Genomic DNA, 19,696 nt, shown 5'->3' on the forward strand with positions numbered 1-19,696 from the left:
GCCTTGTAGAGCTTCTCGTATTTCTCGTCCCAACAGCACGACAGACCTGTACTCAGAGCACTTTCTTGTGGGCTACACACACACACACACACAGAGAGAGAGAGAGAGAGAGAGACAAAGAGGCAGAGACACACACACAAAATCTCACTTAAGCCTTGTGAGATGCCCAAGAAGTAGATTTTTTTTAAAAAAAATTTAAATCCTCATTTCATAGCTCAAGAATATGAAGCCCAAGGAGGGCTAATCCCAGCATTACTGAGTAAGTTGCAGGACCAGGATTATTAGACCCTGAAGTCTGGCTCTTTTACAAATGGCTGAGATAATTTTTGCTCAAATGAGAACAGTACACATGGGAGACAGGGGGTAAACTGAAAGGTTAATCTAGAATTCAAGGAAACACTCATTTGAGCCCTGACAGAGTGTGAGGCTGGGCAAACATCGCAGATGCAGGCTTCGAATTCTTGGAAGGGAGCTTCCTGCCGCCTTCACTTCCACAGTTGTCAATGGTTAGCAGGACAATTGCTTTCCTGTAGGGTGTTGGTTTGCGTGTTGGGGGTGGGGAGGCTCCTAAGGAGAACATTCGGACCTTAGCACTTTGAATAATGACCACAGTGACAATGAAAAAGAAAAGAAGCCACTTCCAGGTAGTCAACTGTAGAAAAATAATTTTATTTACTACTGTAAATAAAGTAGTGCAAAGATAGTTTGAACCCACAGTATTGCGTTACTGATTTATTTACTACTGTAGCAGCATACAGTGCACAGACACTCTGTTCTTTTTTTGTCCTCTTACACACACACACACACACACACACACACACACACCCCTATACAGACATAGGCAGGCATAAGGGGTGGTGATGAACCTATGAACTAACAGCTTGTTTTTTGTCTGCGTATTCCATTGCTGCCAGTCTATTCTAACGGTGACTCATGGGGAAGAAGACTACACTTAAACTGTAAAGATTTCCTAGATGTTATTGCATGTGTTATGATGGAAACATAAACGATACCCAATAATGTCATCAAATGATTTGGAAGCACTATGACCTCTAGAAAAATCCACAGGGAAAAAAAAATGTAAACCAATGTACAATGTTATCGCCTTCCCTGTGTGTGGAGTGTTTGTCTCAAGGCTCCTTCTAGCTGCTGGATTTGGGACTCAGAGAGCAACCAGCTGGGCTTTTGCGGAGCAGGATGCGGTGGCAAACAGAGGTACTGAAGCATCGTCAGCCTTGGAGAGAAGTTCCTGTTCTCTGGTAAAAGGGGATGAAGAAAGACTAAAACGTTTAAAAATGACTCTCCATGGGTGGGAATATGGACGCTCCACATATGAACTGCGGTTCCCAGAACAGTCACCAGGAAGGAAAGTCCAAAGCCTCAGCTCGCCTCCCCCGATCCCCCTGTTTTCCAGGTAATCCTTGAATCTGTTTGATAACTACAGTCTGCTCTGCGTATGTTCTTGTTTAAACATAAACAAAAAGACACCAAGTGCAAAGTTGGCATCCAGTTCACAAGACTTTTAAGGTATTTATCAGTGTAACACCTGGCACCAGCCTTCCCAAACCAGCTGCTGAAAGGACCGTCTCTCAGCTGGAGAGACCAGGGGTGCACAGTTCACCCACGAGGCTCAGGGCCGTTAGCCATCATGGGTGGGTCGTGGTCGGAGGCATCTGCAGCCGGAGGCACAGCGGGACTTGGGGTGGATGAGGCGGGGTCTGCCGAGACCCAGGCTGGTGCTGGAGAGGAGCCACTGGCTGCAGAGACATAAAAACAGTTGAACATTTGAAAGAAGCCCCTGCGGAACACCAAGCCCCACCCAGTAAGCAGGAGGGGGTGCTCCTTGGCTGGTGGCCCAAAGTCTAGGTAAATAGACAACCTTGGACTCATTATCTAGGTTCTTTGGACTTTTGTGTTCCCTTCTATAAAATACCAGGTTGGAATAGCTCTGTAAAGATCCCTGGTGGTTCTCATGTCCTACAGTTCTTTTTTTTTTTTTTTTTTTTTGGTTTTTCCAGACAGGGTTTCTCTGTATAGCCCTGGCTGTCCTGGAACTCACTTTGTAGACCAGGCTGGCCTCGAACTCAGAAATCCGCCTGCCTCTGCCTCCCGAGTGCTGGGATTAAAGGCGTGCGCCACCACGCCCGGCATGTCCTACAGTTCTAAGTCACTGTGTGTCTTCCAGGATTTCCAGGCAAATGGTTGCTGTGATCACTTTGATAAGTTTTGTGAGCTATGATCCTCTTCCCTCCCCCCGACCCATGATGTCAATATAATACAACCATGAGTAGTGTCAAACAGTCAGAGGAGGGCTAGTTTCATTTACATTCTTATCCCATTTGGATTGTGTGTCAAATTCAGCCCAAGTTATTTTATTTAAATAATTGTACAAAACAACTGAAAAAAAATACAATTGCTGTATTTCCACAAAATTGTTAGGTTTCCGTGATTTTCAATATATCTTTAAAAGAGAGGATAATGGCCCCGATTTTAGAGGATCGTTTATCAAGTTTATGTCAGCAGCAATTTTCTTTTCTTTTTCACTTGTATTTTATATGTATGAGTGCTTTGCCAGTGTGCACATTTTTTTTGTTGTTGTTGTTGTTCCACTTGAGTGCCTGGTGCCTACAGGGACCAGTAGAGGGGACTGAATTCCCTGAAACTAGCTACACATGGTTATGAGCAGCCCTGGGGGTTTTGGGAACTTAACCCAGGTCTTCTGCAAGAGCAGCCAGTGCTCTTAAAAACTAAGGCATCTCTCCACCTCCCACTCCCCCCATGTCAGTAATTTTCAAAGGGTAGTGGTGTTTCCTTCCCAAGGACAGAGCCACTGTCTGGAGACATTTCCACTGTCACACCTGCCCAGTGGGGATGGAATGATGACATCTACTGAGTGGAAACCAAGGATCATGTTAAGCCTCCAGCAGAACTCATGACAGCCCCACAGCAGTGAGTGACCAGCTCTGAATGCCACCCATGCTGGAGGTGGCAAAACCTGTTTAATGAATTTAAACTTAGAAGTGCTGCAAGTGACAGTGGGCTCTGACCTTTAACAGCCGTGTGACTTGGGTGAGGTACCCACATGCTCCCACCTCCAAGAGATGGAGAAAATGGGAGGCTCTGTGGCACGGAAGCAGTCCATGGCTTAAGTGAGAGAATGCATTTAGAGCAATGCTTGGCAGGTGTAGGTATGCGGGAAGTGTTACTGGGGAAATGTCCTAAGATTTGTTCATCTCAGGTACATGGCACTAGGGACTGATAAAAGAGCTAAAGCATTTTTTGGCTGGATGCCTGCAGCCCCCTGTTTGAGGCTCCAGGATAACAACAACATGAGCTTCAAAGCCAGGAAAGACTAAGAAGGTAGTAGTGTTTTAGCCCTACTGACTTTGTAAAGAGTGTGTATGTGTGTGTGTGGGGGAGGGGGTGTCATTTTTATCTTATGTGTCATTTTTTTGCACTTAGTTATTTAGAATGTTTATGTAAGTGTGTGCGTGCACCAGACACACATGTGGAGGTCAGAGGTCAGGCTGTAGGAGCCAGTTCTCTTTCTTCCAACACACGGGTCCAGGGAATCGAATGCAGGTTTTCAGGAGTGGCAGCAAGCATCTTTAGCATCTTTAGCTGCTGAGCCATCTTGATGGCTCGTTGGAGCCACCTTTAAAGGCCAATCTGAAATGTGTGTACCATAGAAAGATGCCATCCTGTGCTGACAGTCCAACTCTTCAACAGCTCTGTCTGTGTATGACCCCCCCCCCCTGCCAGGGGTCACTGTGAGAAATTGGGGCACCAGCTTTCTAGCAGGACTACTCTTTAGAGCTCCTTTCAGCACCTGCAGGAGATGTGGAACCAGAGAGGAGAGGAGAGGCCAGGTGTGGTGGGATGGTGGAACATTACCAGGGCTATTAAAAGCTCAGAGGCAGGTGACCAAGTGAGGAGGTTCAAAGACCACTGTGCCACAGTCAGGAGGCCCAGCCTGGGTGTGTCTTCTTCCCCTGCTGTTATCTACCCCGGGGCTAGATACTGACTTGTGGATATTTCCTTGCACACATCTTAGAATCCCCGGTTCCTCTGTTTCCTCTCCTGGGAATAGAAGGGCTTGAGGCATCTGGTGTCTGGACCCCCTTTTGCCATGAGATTTGCCTTTCCGGTGACCTCTGTGGAAGTTAATACAACACCAAGGCACGGACTTTCAAGCTTAGGGAATGCCTAAGTCACCATGGTAACAAGATAAATCAGCAATTGGTTTTCCGATTAAAACAAAAAGTGCCAATGTGTAAATGTAGAAAGAATGCCTAATTAGCACTGCCACCACTTAGTGCCTCTGGACAGGGACAACAAGGAGTTACCGCTGTTCCCACAGCAAGTTTGTTATTATCTGTGTGAGGGTTCTCTTCCTTCTGCGGGGGGCTGCAATCACTGCATGAGCCCCCCCTACTGCATGTCCTAATTTTAAAGTGGCCCCTTTGTCTCTGCTCACCTGGAATGCATGCTAATTTTGTTATTGGGCTAGAATTGAGGTAACCAGGAATATTGTCGTGCTGCTTAAAAAATTACTGAGTAATTCCAGAGCCAAAGAGAAGTGATTTGTGGGTTACTGGCTGGCTGGGGGATCATTTTCTGTACATTAGTGAGCATAATCAGGAACTGGCACACACAGGACCCGGGGGCCAATGGCAGTCACTGCTTGTTCTTGTATGGCTCACTTTTAAATGGAAGAATAAATAAATAAATAAATAAATAAATAAATAAAAACAAGAATAAGATTTTGTGATGTGTGTGAAAGCATTTGAAATTCAAATGTGTCCACAGTACAATTTTATTAGAAGCCCAGCCAAGATGGGCGTTTCAGATTTCCAGGGACAGAGTAGAAAAGCCAAAGCAATTGTTAACTAATTCCTTAGAACAGTGTGTTGCTGGGGTGTAGCTCGGATGGTAGAGCACTTGCCTAACATGCCTGAAGCCCTTGATTCCATCCTTAGCACTAAGCTGGACTAGAGATGTTGGGTTATAACCCCAGCCTTTGGGAAGGAGAGACAGGAAGATCAGAGGTCAGGCAGTCTCTACTACAGGGTAAGCTTGAGGCTAGCGGGGGCTATATGAGACTTTGCCGACCCCTCTTACATTTGGCTGCCGGCTGCCTGTCCATCAGATGCAGCCTGTAACAAAAACATACGAGAGCGTATACTGAAATGGCAGGCCACTGGTAAGAATGAGGGACACAGAGGTGGCCCTGGACACCTCACACCATGTGTGAGTTAGTCCTCAGCAGTCCAGGACAGGTACGAGAGGGCATCAAAAGCTGGGGAACAGGAGTGGTGGGGAAGACTCCTTGTGCAAAATCTCTGACTTCAAGACTATATCGGCTTGCTCCCTGAGCACTCTGGGCGGCATTTCACTGTGCTTTTAGCAGAAAGCTCATTAGCTAGAAACGTAGGGGATAGGAACAGAGCAGAGAAAGGTTTAACTAGTCTCACGTAGATCATTTTACATTCTGTTTAAAAACAAACAAAAAACAACAACAACAAAAAAACCTAGGCTAACCCCAGCTTGAAAGGATGAGTCCGTGTGGGGCATACCTGGGCGATGTGAGGACAGACAGACTGGCCTGGGCCTAGACTACCGAGTCATCCGTCATCCCTGGGAGCTGGAAGCGCTACAGACCACGTTTTATGTGGTGTATTCTTTAGACATCAAGTTTAGAGTCATGTTGCAGATGGAAGGGTTTTGGTTTTTTTGTTTGTTTGTTTGTTTGTTTGTTTGTTTTTGGTCTGAAATGAACGAGACCAGACAGGATTCAGAGTTCAGATTTGGGGCTTAGGTTAGACTATGCATAATGACGCATCTTATATGGCCTCAAGTCAAAATGTGAAATTCATTATTTCATCTATACTTCTTATGTGCATAGATTGAAAGGTAATTTCATGTGACATTTTTAGTGCCCCTGCATTTTGACTGCAACCTGTTATGTGAAGTCAGGTGTGGAATTTTTGTCCTGTGGCTTTGTGCCAGCACTCCAGTTTCTGGGTTTAAGAACTCAGGATTTAGGGTCTTTCTGATTCTGTGTTTTCAAATTTCAATTTTTCAAAAGGAGGACTCTTTCTTTGAAATGACACTTCTGTTTTCTCTTCCTACTATTTTTTTTTCCTCCTCTTCAGGCAGGCAGCCAGGCTCCAGGCTTCTTTTGTTTGAAGGATGTTTGCAGCACACACAGGTGGACATTGGCTCTCGACTTACTTTACTTTGGGATATTTGGGGTTTCAAAATGGCTGCTGCTCCTTTAAGGTAATTAGGCTTGGTGTCTTTGGTGTGCAGGGGGAGGCAGTGCTTTTTGAAACACTCTCAAGCAGTGAAACAGTGAAATAAAGTTCTTTCTGGAGTCTGGGGCGGAGGGGGCGGGCTGAACCTGAAACTAAAAGGCATCAAGGAAAATGCTAATGGTTCCGTGAAGAACCCCAGGGCAGAGTCCCAGAAGCTGTGTAGGCCTGGAGCAATGGGATTTCTGCTCTCAGACCTGTGGCAATCAAGTAACTCCAGGGACATTCTTACTGTGAGAAGCACTAGTCTCCTAAAAGCTGTAGCTGCCACGGGGAAGCAAGTAACCATAAGCCAGTTTCCTGAATGGCTGTAAGAAATGTACAGTACTCGTCCCCTGTCTTGTTACTTGTGATGGATTGGGAACACATGTGCTTAAATGCTTCTGAAGTGAAAAGTCCCACAGCATAGCAAAAGCATGCTAGGTTTTGCTTAACTCTTAACAGAGGCAAATCAGTCTCCTTAAGTATGATCGTCTCCTTGTGGCAGAATTCTCTAATTGCAGGCAAAATGCCCCACAGGACAGGATGGACTCTGACAGCTACCAGCTTATATACACCAAGTCATCTCATTTGGTTCTCTCAGCTGCAGAAAGAAGTAGGCAAAATATTCTTCCATTTTATAGAACAAACAGAGGCCCAAGCCAGCTTTTCCTTTGTTCAGCATTGTTCTACAAGTAACAGCAGGGTCAGAATCTTAGCAGCTCCCTTCCCCACAGCTGGTGGGGCTAACACCAGTCCTGTACCACTGAACACAAGACCACTTCATGTGGCAAAGGCTGTGACAATTGACTCAACATCAGAAAGCATCATACAAACTTGGGAGAAAAATGAGGCTGGCTGGAGCTGAACACACAAGAGGTACGAACAACTTGCTGATAAACCATTAAAATGTAAAATCAAAAAACATTAAAAACAAACAAACTCCAAACTCCTGAAATGAATAAGAATCCAAATTTCTAGTGGCATTCCTCACCCCATGCTGTTTTGGGGAGGCTCCCAGCTTTCAAGCCTGTGCCTTCTTTACTGACTACTAACCAGCGCCCAGAGTGAATTAACATGGTCGGTCGTTTCACTCCCTCATCCGCGATCAGTACCAGCCACCCACACCTCCAATTCCTGTGGTGTAATGAGGGAACTGCGGGCTCCATCAGCTCCCCCAAGGAAATGCCAACAGCTAAAGTTTTGGCCCCTAGGAAGCCCACTCTTCTATGCCCTGTCACCTGCCCATCACCTCTTCAGTCACCTGCTCTCCTGCATGGACCAATCTTACTTCAAAACGGCTGGCATGTTTCCACTCTGAACCAGGATCTTTAGACATCAGTGAAAGGAATGAAGAAGATGCTTCAGCTCTCTGCATGAATTCACACAGGGCTGGTGGGGCCGCCGTGGGCAGTCACAGTTTGGAAGCCTGTGAGCCCCTCCTTTTTACTCTTGCTAGTCTTGGTCCAAGCATGTTTTACAGAATGGTAGTGTGGCACGACCCAGAGGCTTGCTGCAAATGTCTAATCGAGGCTCACACCATCAGAATCCTCATGGGGTCTGATTCTTGCATGCTCAGTAAAACTAAAATGCAGTAGGCTAGAACTTACATATAGAAACATTATTTTGTAATAAGTTATATTCTTTTAATTATCCATTATAGTGCTTTTAAGGCAAATATGTGTGTGGGCAGGTTGATTATAAATTTTATTTCAAGATTCTAAAACCAATTAGGAAAGATTCCTACTGTGAAAGGGGTAATTAGCTTGAGATAGTCTATAACATCTTAAAGTATTGAGGTTTTGAAAGCACGTTTTCAGTTTGCATCCTACATCCCTCTTGGCCTCACTTCCTTAGTCGAACAGGGCATTTCACCTCTCTGGCCTCAGCTTCCTCATCTGTAACATGCTACACGGAGGAGTAAGTTCTTCTTAAAGATCTCATCCCAACTAAATCTTCTGTGGCTGTCAAGAGGAAAGGGGGGATACACTGGAAAAGGCAAATGAAAAAGTTTGGACAGTGAGGGAAAGCGAGTGACCGAGTGGCCCAAACAGACGGGACAGGGAAATATATGTGATATATGAAGGGGCAGGAGGGACAGGGAGACGAGAATACAGACGGCTGACAATGAAGCCCGGAAGCCAGTGATACAGAGGCTCCCACCCGCCCATGAATTTTCATGGCCACCAGCTGGTGCACAACCATCAAGGCAATTTCCAGCAACCTTAACAGAACTGCATTCATAATAGTCACAACGGCTTTTCCACAGAGGAAAAAATGACAAAGATAATTTGAAATGGAAAACACTGACAAGATGCAAAATAAATGTGTTCTACCTGGCAACAAATTCAGCCGCGAGACAGAGTGTGCCCTAGAGAGATATACGCAGGTGCAGAGGACAAGGCCTCCAGCTCGGCAGGGCTGTGGACCACAGCCCGCACCTCCTCCTCCGGGAAAATGAGAGGAAGACTCTGCATTCGCCTGAGAGAGAGAGGCCAGCCTGCTCCTCTCACTTTTGATTATCTGTTACACAAATAACAGCTATGGGGACACTCCAATGCCCGCCTGCCCCGCCCCTAATTACCCATTTGTAAGTGTTTCTGTTGGCCTTTGTGATCTATTTCCTTTTCTTGTTGCCATTGGTGGAAAATCTGTCACTTCCCACCAAGAGACCTTTGTGGGTTTGAGCCCCTGCTAAGTGTGAGATACTAATGTGAATGGTAGAATTGGGGCCCTCCTTTAACCCTCGAAAGACAAATAAAATAGCTAACATTCATTGAGAGGGTTTTGTGTGTCACTTAGGTAAAAACAGCTGTCATTTAACCACAGTCACCATTGGGATAAGCATCTTATGTGCATTTTTTTATTGCCCTCCTCATTTTACATCCTTTAGAAATTATGTTAGACTCTCTTTTGATTCACCAGAAACTAGATCAGAAAGGTTAAGTAACTTGTACTAAGTCACACAGCTACTGAGTAGCTAAGTCTGGAGTCTAAGCCCAATCAGAAGTGATGAGCGTACTCATTCCATTTCTGCTAGCTTGAAAACAGAACCTTGTCTAGCAAGCACCAAAGTGGACTCTCCAAGTCCACCTGGCTAGCTAGGCACACTTATGCATTATGAATATTAGTGCATTCTTTCATACTTTTGACTGCATGACTGGGAATACTTTATACAGTAGCCGGGTTTAAAATGAGGTTTTCAAGCATATATAGGGGGAAAGGGAACACTTTAGTTTGTTTTCTTTTAAGCTCAAAAGATAAACCAATTAAACACCATCTCTTTTTTTTTTTTTTTTTTTTTTAAAGTTTGAGATTTGTAATAGTCTGAGGCTTCCTGATAGTTGGGGACTGTGAGACACTGTAAGGACTCCTTTGTACCACGCACGGACATGCTTAAGAAATGAAGCATGACCAAGATTATGAGAGGGCGTGGCTCTTGATGGGAGAGAGAAAGAAGCCCCTTTCTCCTTCCCCCCTGCTGTGGCTTTAAAGGACGCTTTACCTGAGATACACTGGAGATAAAGCACCATCCAGGCGATCACCACGGAAAGCAGGAAGGTTCCCAGGAAGTAGATCTGCAGACATTGGGAGTGAGTGTCAGATGACAGTGGAAGAGCAGAGCCGTGGGCAAGGCAGGGGCTGGTGGGGGCAGGATACTCACCAGGGCAGAGTGCAGAACGGCACCCCAGAGAAGCCGCGCATGAAGGTAAAGCCAGGCCAAGGAGCAGGGGCTAAGGGACTCCTCGTTACTGAGACTCCAGCACCTGCAAACAAAGCCCAGGGTAACTGTGGTGTCCCTGGCTTTGGTGGCACCAGTCACGATCCGTCCCTCATACCCACATGCATTTGCTTTTGCATACTCAAACTCCCTCGAGATGGTGACAGAGAATGACGCTAATTAACTCTCAGCACTTTAGGCCTGACCTGTGGTTGGAGATCCTAGCAGGAACTCCTGCAAAGGTTATCCCTCATTCCTAAGAAAGACCCTGAACACAGGATTTACTGAAACACTACTTCTGAGCGTCTATCCAAAGTCCACGTGTAGGAGGGCCTCCTTATCTTCCAGAAAAGCTAATTGGGTGAGTGGGTTGGGTTTTTGTTTTTGTTTTTTTTTTTTTAATTTGGTTCACTCTTATGGAATGTCTTGGTCAGCACTTGAACTTCAGATCTAGAACATTCTATGACAAACCTGAAACTCAATGGAAAGAGAAGAGCGCCTGGGCTTAGCTGAAGGTTCTCTAACAGATACAATTCTGGCAATAATTTTCTACCATTTGACATCATAAAACCAGGGTGATGCTAGCTTGAATTAAGGTCAAAGCGTCACCCACTTGTCCCCTCCCCACGAATTGCATTGATTTAGAGTGGCTCAGAGCTCACCTTTCGTAGAGCTCCTGGAGTATGGAGGTGTTACTGGAATGGAGTGAAGGGTCGATTTCCAAGAACTCCAGGATGTGGTGTGGGATGACAGCACCTTCCTCTATCAGTGCAGCGAGGTTGAAAAATCCCTAAAAACAAACAAACAAACAAACAAACAAACAAACAAACAAACAAACGAGAAAAGCCCAGCTCAGTAACTCCTGGGCTATAAAACCCCCTACACGCGCCTCACTGCAATGTAAACTTTTACAACTTCTAATTTTTTTCTCACAGCCCCTGGAGCCAGATGGTTTTGTCATGTTCATTGATAGATTGTTCCCCTAAATATATGCATCTGAAAAACTTATTTGCAGGAGAGTGGGGAGATTTTTCAAAGAACATTATAGCCCATCTGCTCAAACACCAGGAAAGCGAGCCACCTTTCCCTTCTCTAGATCCCACACAGAACTTGGGAAAGTGAGTCCTTGCATCATCAACGAAGCCATAATGCTGATGAAGACCATGGCTTAAGAACTGCCTTTGATAACCATCAGCCAACTGGACACCTGATAAGATAAACAATATATGAGCACATATTTGAGATGTTCTAGGTATGTACAGAAACCCTCCCATGATTCCTTGTGGGGCAAATCTCAGCTATGGGAAATTTTCCTACCTCTTTCTTCTATATTTTGTTCCCAACTCTCAGAGCGGGACCTATCGTTTGGACTATGTAGTGCTAATAAAAGAATATCATTCAAGAGCCAGATGGTAGAGATGTATCTAGAACATGGGTACTGTTAAACTATCAGAAAGACATAACCCCTTCAACACAAGGGTATGTGGCCAGACCAGGATGCCTCCCAAAAGTAAAATGGCCTTTACTACTAGAGATCTACAAAGAAAAGCTGGTGTTGTCCTTCAAAGAAAGCCTGGTGACGTTTTAATGGCCTCCCTTTGACATTGTATTTCAATGGCCGCTGGTAATAATTTATAGGCCATACACATGCACCATGTTACACACACTGGGACACACCAGCCCATGCAGTCACAGTGAACAATAACAGCTAACTTGTGAGTACCTGCTGTGTGGGAGGCAGTGTGCTGACTTATAAATATTCACTTAATCTCGTAACATGAGTCAGTATTGGTCCTCTCACACTTCTTATTTTACAGATTGAGAGACCGAGGCACAGAGAAGTTAAGGGATAGACTTGAGGTCACCCAGCTGGAAAAAAAAATGGCAGATCTAAAATTCAAGTGAGAGAGCCCAGGGTCCAGAGACACCACTCAAGTCTTCAGCACACTGCCAAGCAGCCTCTAGAGAGAGTATGCTGTGTCTTTAAGATGCATGCACGCCATTCATCAGAATGCACACCATTCTCCTTGCTTTGAAAGGGACTCTTAAAACTTGAAGTGTTAGAAGAAAAGAAGGAGAGTGGTTATAAAACTGTAAGGACTCTGATCAATGGGAAAATAAGATCAAAATAAGTAGCAAATAAGTAGGCTAGACGAGCGAGCGTTTGTGTGCAGCGCAGTGGCTTAAGGTTCATTATCAAGTAGGCAACTTTATAAAGAACTAATTATGATTCAAGTTTTCAAAAGTATCAAAGGACCAATAGATAAAGAACCAGGCAAAGGACAAGAATAAAAAATTCACACAAAGAAGAGATGAAGAGCTGTTCACCATCGACAAGTGCAGAAGAAACGGCCCCCCTTACCAGTAATTATGTAAAAAGCAATTTGAAAACGAGAGTCAAGCATCAGCCTGCAGTTACTTAGTTAACAGAATTAAACTACCCATGTCACGAGGTTTCTGTCTTCATCCTCTGCTTATCTACTGCCCCCTGAGATAATGACTGGAAAATAGAAACTGGAAATATCCTACTGTGTAGTCAGAAAACCATTGAGACTCCGTGACTCAATAACAGGGTCTCTCAGCACATAACTGAAGTATTCAAATGAGGGGGAGAGGTGGAGACCCAAAAGTGTTCATTACAGCCAGAGAGGAGGCACTCCCCAGCTCCACCGGGAGACCCTCAATCCCCAGAAAACAAGAATAGAGGGTTCCCGTCCTGCCCTATCTTTTATCCTCACCACTGACCTCTGTCTGTAACACAGTAGGACTGGAAATATACATGTTGAATCAAAAAAATAAGTTGCCAAATGGTAGATTAAGCATGGATCACTGCATGCCAATGAAAGAGACTGTTTGATGAAATGTACACCAATGAAAGAGACTGGGTGATAAAACTTAAACAGTGTATCAATCTAGCAATAAGATCACTCTTGAGGTAGCATGCTCTCTAGAGATGATGTAGCAGACACATCTGATGAACTGAGGGACTGGAGGGGAACATGAAGTCATTGTGAAGAGGTGAAAGGTCACAGTTCAGAAAGATGACTCAGCAGGTAATAAAGGTGCTGGCTACCAATCCTGATGACCTGAGTTTGATCCCAGGACCAATATGGGGAAAGAAGAGAACTGTTCCCTTAATGTTGTCCTCTGACCTCTGCACACATGCGATGACATGCTTGCCCATCTCCCTATACATATAAACATACAATATACATACATACATACATACATACATACATACATACATGTTAAAAAATAAAAAGCCCTGGCATAGAACTGCAGATATGTTTATTGTTTTCAGGGTGTTTTTTTTCCTTGCCTTTTAAGATTAAATTTTACTGCTCTTGAAACATAGTTTTTCTTAAAACAAACAAACAAACAAAAACAAAACTGAAAGTCAAGTTAGCAGGCCTAATTTTAAATGATGGCTGATAGCCAAGAGAGATTGTTTCTTTAGCAAATCTGGGAGAAGTAATATTTGATAGATCATGTTCATTAAGCATACTTGGCATGGGATCAGAGCTTTATAACAAACATCTCATTCAGTACTCACTACCAGAGGGGGGAGGGTTATGATGACCACAGTTGGCAGAGGTGAGAATGGAGAGCTGAGGGTCTAGTGACGTGTCATGTGAAAGTAACAGAGTGGGAGAGGGGTGAGACTTTTAACCCGGGCCCCCAACTCTACTGATATAATGCCTCTTTGGAAAAAAAAAAAAAGGCTGCTGCAAAAATAAGCTTCCAACTTTGCTCTGTGACCACAAACCAGCCACCCATACAAGCAGGCGGCAATCTTCCCATCCTTCATTGTAGAAAGGGCCCTGAGATCTTCCCATAATTCCAATTAGGAAGCCAAAGGGGAGGAGAAAAAGAGGTATCATTAAGGCACAGTTAGCAATTGTGGTAGACAAGATCTCCTACAATTCTTGGGCAAATTGAAGATAAGCAAGATGCTTGAATAGTTTTCAGCTCGCTCTCTCTGAGATAGTGATGAATCAGAAATACAAAAATAGTAACTTTACAGTAATCACCTGTTGTGGATTTGACGGGAAACGTCCCCCATAGGGTCATGTGCTTGAACACTTAGTCCCCAGCTGGTAGAGCTGTTTGGGAAGGTTGTAGAACCTTTAGGGGTTGAAGCCTTACTGGAGGATGTGGGCCAGGGGAACTGGTCCTTATACTCTACAGCCTAGTCTCCCTTCCTGCTCACTCTCTGCCTTTGGAGTATGACAAGCCAGACCCCTATTTCCCCAACATGCCTTCTTTCCTTCCTTCCTTCCTTCTTGTCACACAGAACTGAAAGCCAAAACCCTTTCTCCCTTAAATCGCTTCAGGTTACGGTATTTTATCACACCAGATACCTAAGATAAGCTTGCCACTAACAAGGCATTCTGACTGCATGCATTCCTGATAGGTTGTTTGTGGATATACAACTTCTGTAGTACCTTCCACCAAGACAAGACCTTCCTATGTAGCCTAGGTTGGTCTGACACACACAATCCTCCTGCCTCTGCCTCCTGGGTGCACTTACTATTCTTCCATGGTATTCTTACCCCACATATGTAACCTCAATATATTCATAAGAAAACAAAAACAGACCCAAAAGAGAAGGCTGTTCTATAAACTACCTAATCAGGTTTCTTCAGAAATTCAAGGACACTGTGGAAAACAGGTTAAATGCAAATGAAGGCTGGAGTTAGGTAATGCTACTGCCCTCTACTAACATCACCACTCAACAGGCGCTGTGCTTGTAAGAGATAAACATTAGAGAAGCTGGATGCATGGTGCTGGGAAGTCTCTGAGTTCTTTGTATAAGTTTTCATTAAGTCTGAAATTTACAAAAGATGAGGTTCTAAAAAGGTCCCAGGGGATCAAGTCCCAGCACTGGAGTCTTGACTCAGTGTATGTGCAAGTCGCTTCTTCCAGTGGTTATACTTCTAGGGTCTTGTGTTTCTATCCCATGAGTTAGTATTATGGAACATGGTAGAAATACTGTAGGCTTCCAGCAGAGACAGGGCCTTGGCTATTTTGTGTATGATCAGTTATTTGGCCTTGAGCAATTTATTACTTTGACATATGTCTGGGTGAAAAATAGTGTGAAAATTCCAGCCCTGAGGGATTGGTGTGAGACCAGCATAGGGGAACACAGTCAATGCTCTGTCAAAATTCGCCTCATAGATCTGTGGGAGGGGTGTGTGGCAAGGAGGATGGATGGCATCCAGTCATGCTCCAGAAGCCACAGAACAAGCTGCTATGTCCTGGGCCTTGAGAGACAGTCACTGATGCTTACCTGGGAGTCTCCATCCAGGGCTGCTTGGGCGTACATCTGCACAGACAGCTCCAGATCTTGGGACTGGTTTTGATGGCCATAGTAGTAAAGGTCTCCCATTTTCAGATACGCTGCAGAACACAACCGTGTATCTATTTGTCAAATGGTTTTATTCCAGGGGTGTCTAATCTGTTTTTCATAGGCTGGGAGAGCATGTATGCTTATTTGGGGTGACATTGTGATGACACTATCATCTAAGATTTCAGAATCTAGAATCATGCAGTCAAGTTACAAAAAAATTGCAAAAAAAAATCCATAATGAGAGACTGGTGTGATGGTACACACCTTTAATAGAAGATCTATGTGAGTCTGAGGGCAGCCTGATCAACATAGTGAATTCCAAAATGGCCAAAATTCCATAATGAGACACTGTCTCAAATAAACAAACCTACCAGACCAAAAAAGTCATATAATTAAAAAAAAATTTGATTCTGACTTTGACTGTACTTTATACTATCTTGGACCACATGTGGACACCCCTGTTTTAGACCAACATGTTAAATCACTGGCATTTCCTATTATAATGTATCTATACCGGCTTGTAAAACACTGTTTTAGCTTTAACTGTCAACCTCTCATTGTAAAATTGATACAACCTAAAGTTATCCGAAAGGAAAAAGCTCAGCTAAGAAATTGCCTAGGCCATATTGGCCTGTGAGCATGTCTGTGAAGAACTGTATTGCTCAATAGTTGGTATGGGAGTGTCTAGTCCACTGTGGGTGACACCATCCATACGCAGGTGGTTCTGGGCTATATAAAAAAATCCATATAGTAAACCCAAGCCTGGAAACGAGAGCACCAGAGAACAAACCAGCAAGCAGCATTCATTTCTGTCTCCAGGTTCCTGCCTTGAGCTTCCACACCAACTTACCTCATCGATGCAATGTGACCCGGAAGTATATGCCAAATAGATACTCCCCTCCCCAAACTGCTTTCAACCAGGGTATTTTTTTTTATCACAGCAACAAGGAAAGTGGAATGAACATATTTATGTTTTCCTTGGTAGAAGTCTTATGTCCAGAGGGCTTCCATCTATAGGCACATTGAATTTCCCTGTTGGCTCCCTGAACAGATCTGCTGGGAGAATCTCCATCAGCAGGCTCATAACCCATCCACTGAGGTTGTCTCTGACACTGTGTCACAGCTGCAGTGATGCCTGTCCTTCATGTGACCTGGAACGTTTTGACTTCCTCTAAGCTATGCAGTTTACCTGCTTAGATGTATAGCTACAACTCAACGTCAAAAGAGGAATGCGTGATCAATCTCTGGAGGAGGTTCACCAGGTGGGAGTTGTGGGTGCTGATGTTGGAAGAGCATAGAGAGAATGGGAAATAGGAGATGATTCTGGGATCAGCATTTAGGAAGCAAATGCTATCCTTGGGGTGCAAGAGGATGGGATCAGAAGATGGCTGTGATACTGCCAGGGCTTCACAGTCCTCTGTGAGCTGAGACCAGAGATGACAGAGTTGCATGGTAGAAGCTAAAACACTGAAGGGCTACTGCCAAAAGCTAAGGACAAAGAGAAAGACGGAGGCAAGCCTGGGATTCTCCCCTCCCCCATGATGCAATCTTCCAACATTGCCTCTAATTGGTAGACATTCACTAGAATGCCCTGGGCAATGGAGTCTGGGCACAGTAGTTCCTGGAAGCTGCCCTCTACCCAGAGACCAGGAGTGGAGGGTCCAGGAGCCCCTCTGTGGGCACAAAGACAATGAACTAGCTCAGGGAACCACATTGTAACAGCAGATGTCTTGGTTTGAAAGAAGTTGTTGGTTTGCAGGAAGTGCCCAGCAGGAGGTTGACAGCAGTTTAGCCATGACCTTAATAGCAGACATTTTTCACTTTCTTCTCTAATTGTTTAGAAATATCACACTCCATGTCAAACTGTTAGATGGTCCCTGTTACTAAGACCTCCCCCCAACACTCCAGTTTAGCACCTGTTTTTCTATACATACCAAATGAAGGAGCATCGATTTGAAAAACAGAGAAATTATAGTATCGCCAAACACAATTAACGCCCAAGTATCTCCCAGCCAGGTCCTAAGAGGGAAAGGGGAGAGAAAGTCAATTCACTAATATTTCGGCCCAGTGACTAATTTTGCCCCTGTAAAACTCAATTCATTATCTCTAACCTCGTAGCTTCTACTGAGAGAAGAATAGAATACATTACTTACTGGCCTCTCCTCGCAGATGTGTGCTAAATTTGTCTGTGACACTTCAATTCCAGTTTCTGCTGCTAAAACATAATACAGCAAAGCTTCGTGCCTAAAAATAGATGCTTAATAATAAATTTCATATAGTGGCTCTTACTAATACTCAAAGAGCTTTATATTCAAACATAAGAGGGCACAAAATAAGCAGTTTTTTAAAACCACAAAATCATGAGGTTCCCCCCCCTTAAATAAATACTGTTGTTAAAAATACTGCCTACACTGATTTATTTTCTCTTAAAAGCTGAAGGGACAGATAAGGCCGGGAGCTGCTTGATACAACAGCTACCTCTACTGGTTGAAAGGCATGAGGCCATGCTGGCTGGGGACTCTGCAGGCCCTAGGTTCCTGAAGCCTTCCTTCGTCGGTTAGGATGAGTGGTATTAAAAAAAATCCCAGAGCCTTACAGCCCTCTATTTCATGAAAGGCTTTCTAGGGCTTAGGGTTCTGAACAAGCTTAATTAAGCTGGGCTTTTGTTGTGCATTACAAGCTTGACAAAAGCAGGGTGGTTTACGAGTGCTGGATAGTAGTCAAAGTACACAAGAAAATAAGCATTGAACACAGCAAATCACTGTCTAAGATTGCTGCATGGAGTTGTGACAAGGCCTGGGGTGGTAGATCCTACACCCTACATCAGTGGTCCTACATCGAGTGAGAGAGGGAGGCCATGAACCCAATGGCTCTGGAGGATGAGGTAGTCATGCCAACCTAAAGAGCATCAGTAATATGTGTACCACACGGTCCTATACATCTCATCGGTGGGGTTTATTCTAGAGGGAAAAAGCAGAGCTATGTACAAGAACTCCATAGTCAAGGAGTCCCTGGGAGGGCTGCTCATGTGAACCACGAGAAAGAAAACAGGAAAGCGACATCTGACAACTAGTGAGTGGTACAGGTACCCCCATGTGTAGCTGTTTCCAGATGTCACCATTCAGAATAATGTCACAAGACGGGGGCTGGAGCATGCCCATAATCCCAGCACGTGCAAGGCTGGGCTGTGGGGGGATTCAGAGTTCAAGGTCATTCCTGGATAACTAGTGTATTGAAAGCTAGTCTGGGCTATCTAAGACCTTGCCTTAAAAAACAAACAGAGCCGGGCGTGGTGGCGCACGCCTTTAATCCCAGCACTCGGGAGGCAGAGGCAGGCGGATTTCTGAGTTCGAGGCCAGCCTGGTCTACAAAGTGAGTGCCAGGACAGCCAGGGCTACACAGAGAAACCCTGTCTCGAAAAACCAAAAAAAAAAAAAAAAAAAAAAAAAACCAAACAGAAATGGGGTCTGGGCTTGAAGCTCAATTGGTAGAGTGTACCATACACAAAGGACTGGGTTGCAAAAAACAAAAAAATAACGATAACAAATAAGCATGTATATGCACACATGCAAATGCACACATAGAAGCCAAAACCCTTCTGACCAATGCTAACTTATCTTTCTTCTTACCTATCTCATTTGGTGAGAGTGCATGTAATTTTTCTTTTTTTCTTTTTAATTACCTGCTTCCTTAATTTATGTATATGACCCAGTTTATAAGTAAAAATGAATCATAAGTGGTTGTTTCTAAAGTTTATTCTCCACTCGGAGCAGTTGGTATTGGTAATGCTTTCTTCAGTTTAGCTCTACTCAGGAAGTGCATGGGGGGAGGGGGAGAGTTTGGATGAGACAAAGCCAGGTGAGCACACTAAAGTCATCTGTGTGACACAGCTATGAGAGCAGATTTGGGTCACCATGTCCTGAGACAAAGAGGTGTTTGGAGATCAAGCTAGGGTGGTTAGAACTTCAATCAGACACACGTGAGCCATGGTCCCTGCAGCTAAACAAGGAGCTAATTCTCAGCCTATAAGAGATCCAAAACAGCAGACCCATTAGCCGTGCTAAGGAGAGGCAAGGTCAGCTAAGCAGTGTCCCCTACAAAGACAAGTAACAAGCTGGCAACTGGACAGTAAATACCACACTATTTTTTGGTATCAGATTCCTCAGAACAGAGCTGACCCTAGAAAGTATGTCAGTGGGGTCAGACAAAGTGTAGCAGAAAGCTACATCCTTCTGTAACAAGGTTCTATTCTTACATACTGTCTGTCTGTCTTCTTTTAAAAATAGGGCTTCATGTATCTGTACCCCAGGCTGGCCTGAACTTGTTCTGTTG

The 19,696-nt window shown here is 44.4% G+C and overlaps 1 protein-coding gene across 1 annotated transcript in view; it reads right to left on the reverse strand.

The window, feature by feature from the left end:
- Window positions 1-648: 648 nt before the first annotated feature.
- Window positions 649-19,696, reverse strand: part of Sel1l3 (SEL1L family member 3) — a 108,605-nt gene continuing 89,557 nt past the window's right edge. The window contains exons 18-24 of the mRNA XM_021162875.2: window positions 17,518-17,608; window positions 17,299-17,383; window positions 15,305-15,414; window positions 10,677-10,804; window positions 9,958-10,060; window positions 9,799-9,871; window positions 649-1,757 (exon numbers count right to left, since the gene is read on the reverse strand). Of these exons, the coding sequence (XP_021018534.1) occupies window positions 1,618-1,757; window positions 9,799-9,871; window positions 9,958-10,060; window positions 10,677-10,804; window positions 15,305-15,414; window positions 17,299-17,383; window positions 17,518-17,608 (730 nt within the window). The 3' untranslated portion in view covers window positions 649-1,617. The remainder of the gene's footprint in view (window positions 1,758-9,798; window positions 9,872-9,957; window positions 10,061-10,676; window positions 10,805-15,304; window positions 15,415-17,298; window positions 17,384-17,517; window positions 17,609-19,696) is intronic.

The sequence above is a fragment of the Mus caroli genome, unplaced genomic scaffold, assembly GCF_978045245.1.
Source record: "Mus caroli unplaced genomic scaffold, Mus_caroli_1 scaffold_4, whole genome shotgun sequence".
NCBI classification, from domain to species: domain Eukaryota; kingdom Metazoa; phylum Chordata; class Mammalia; order Rodentia; family Muridae; genus Mus; species Mus caroli.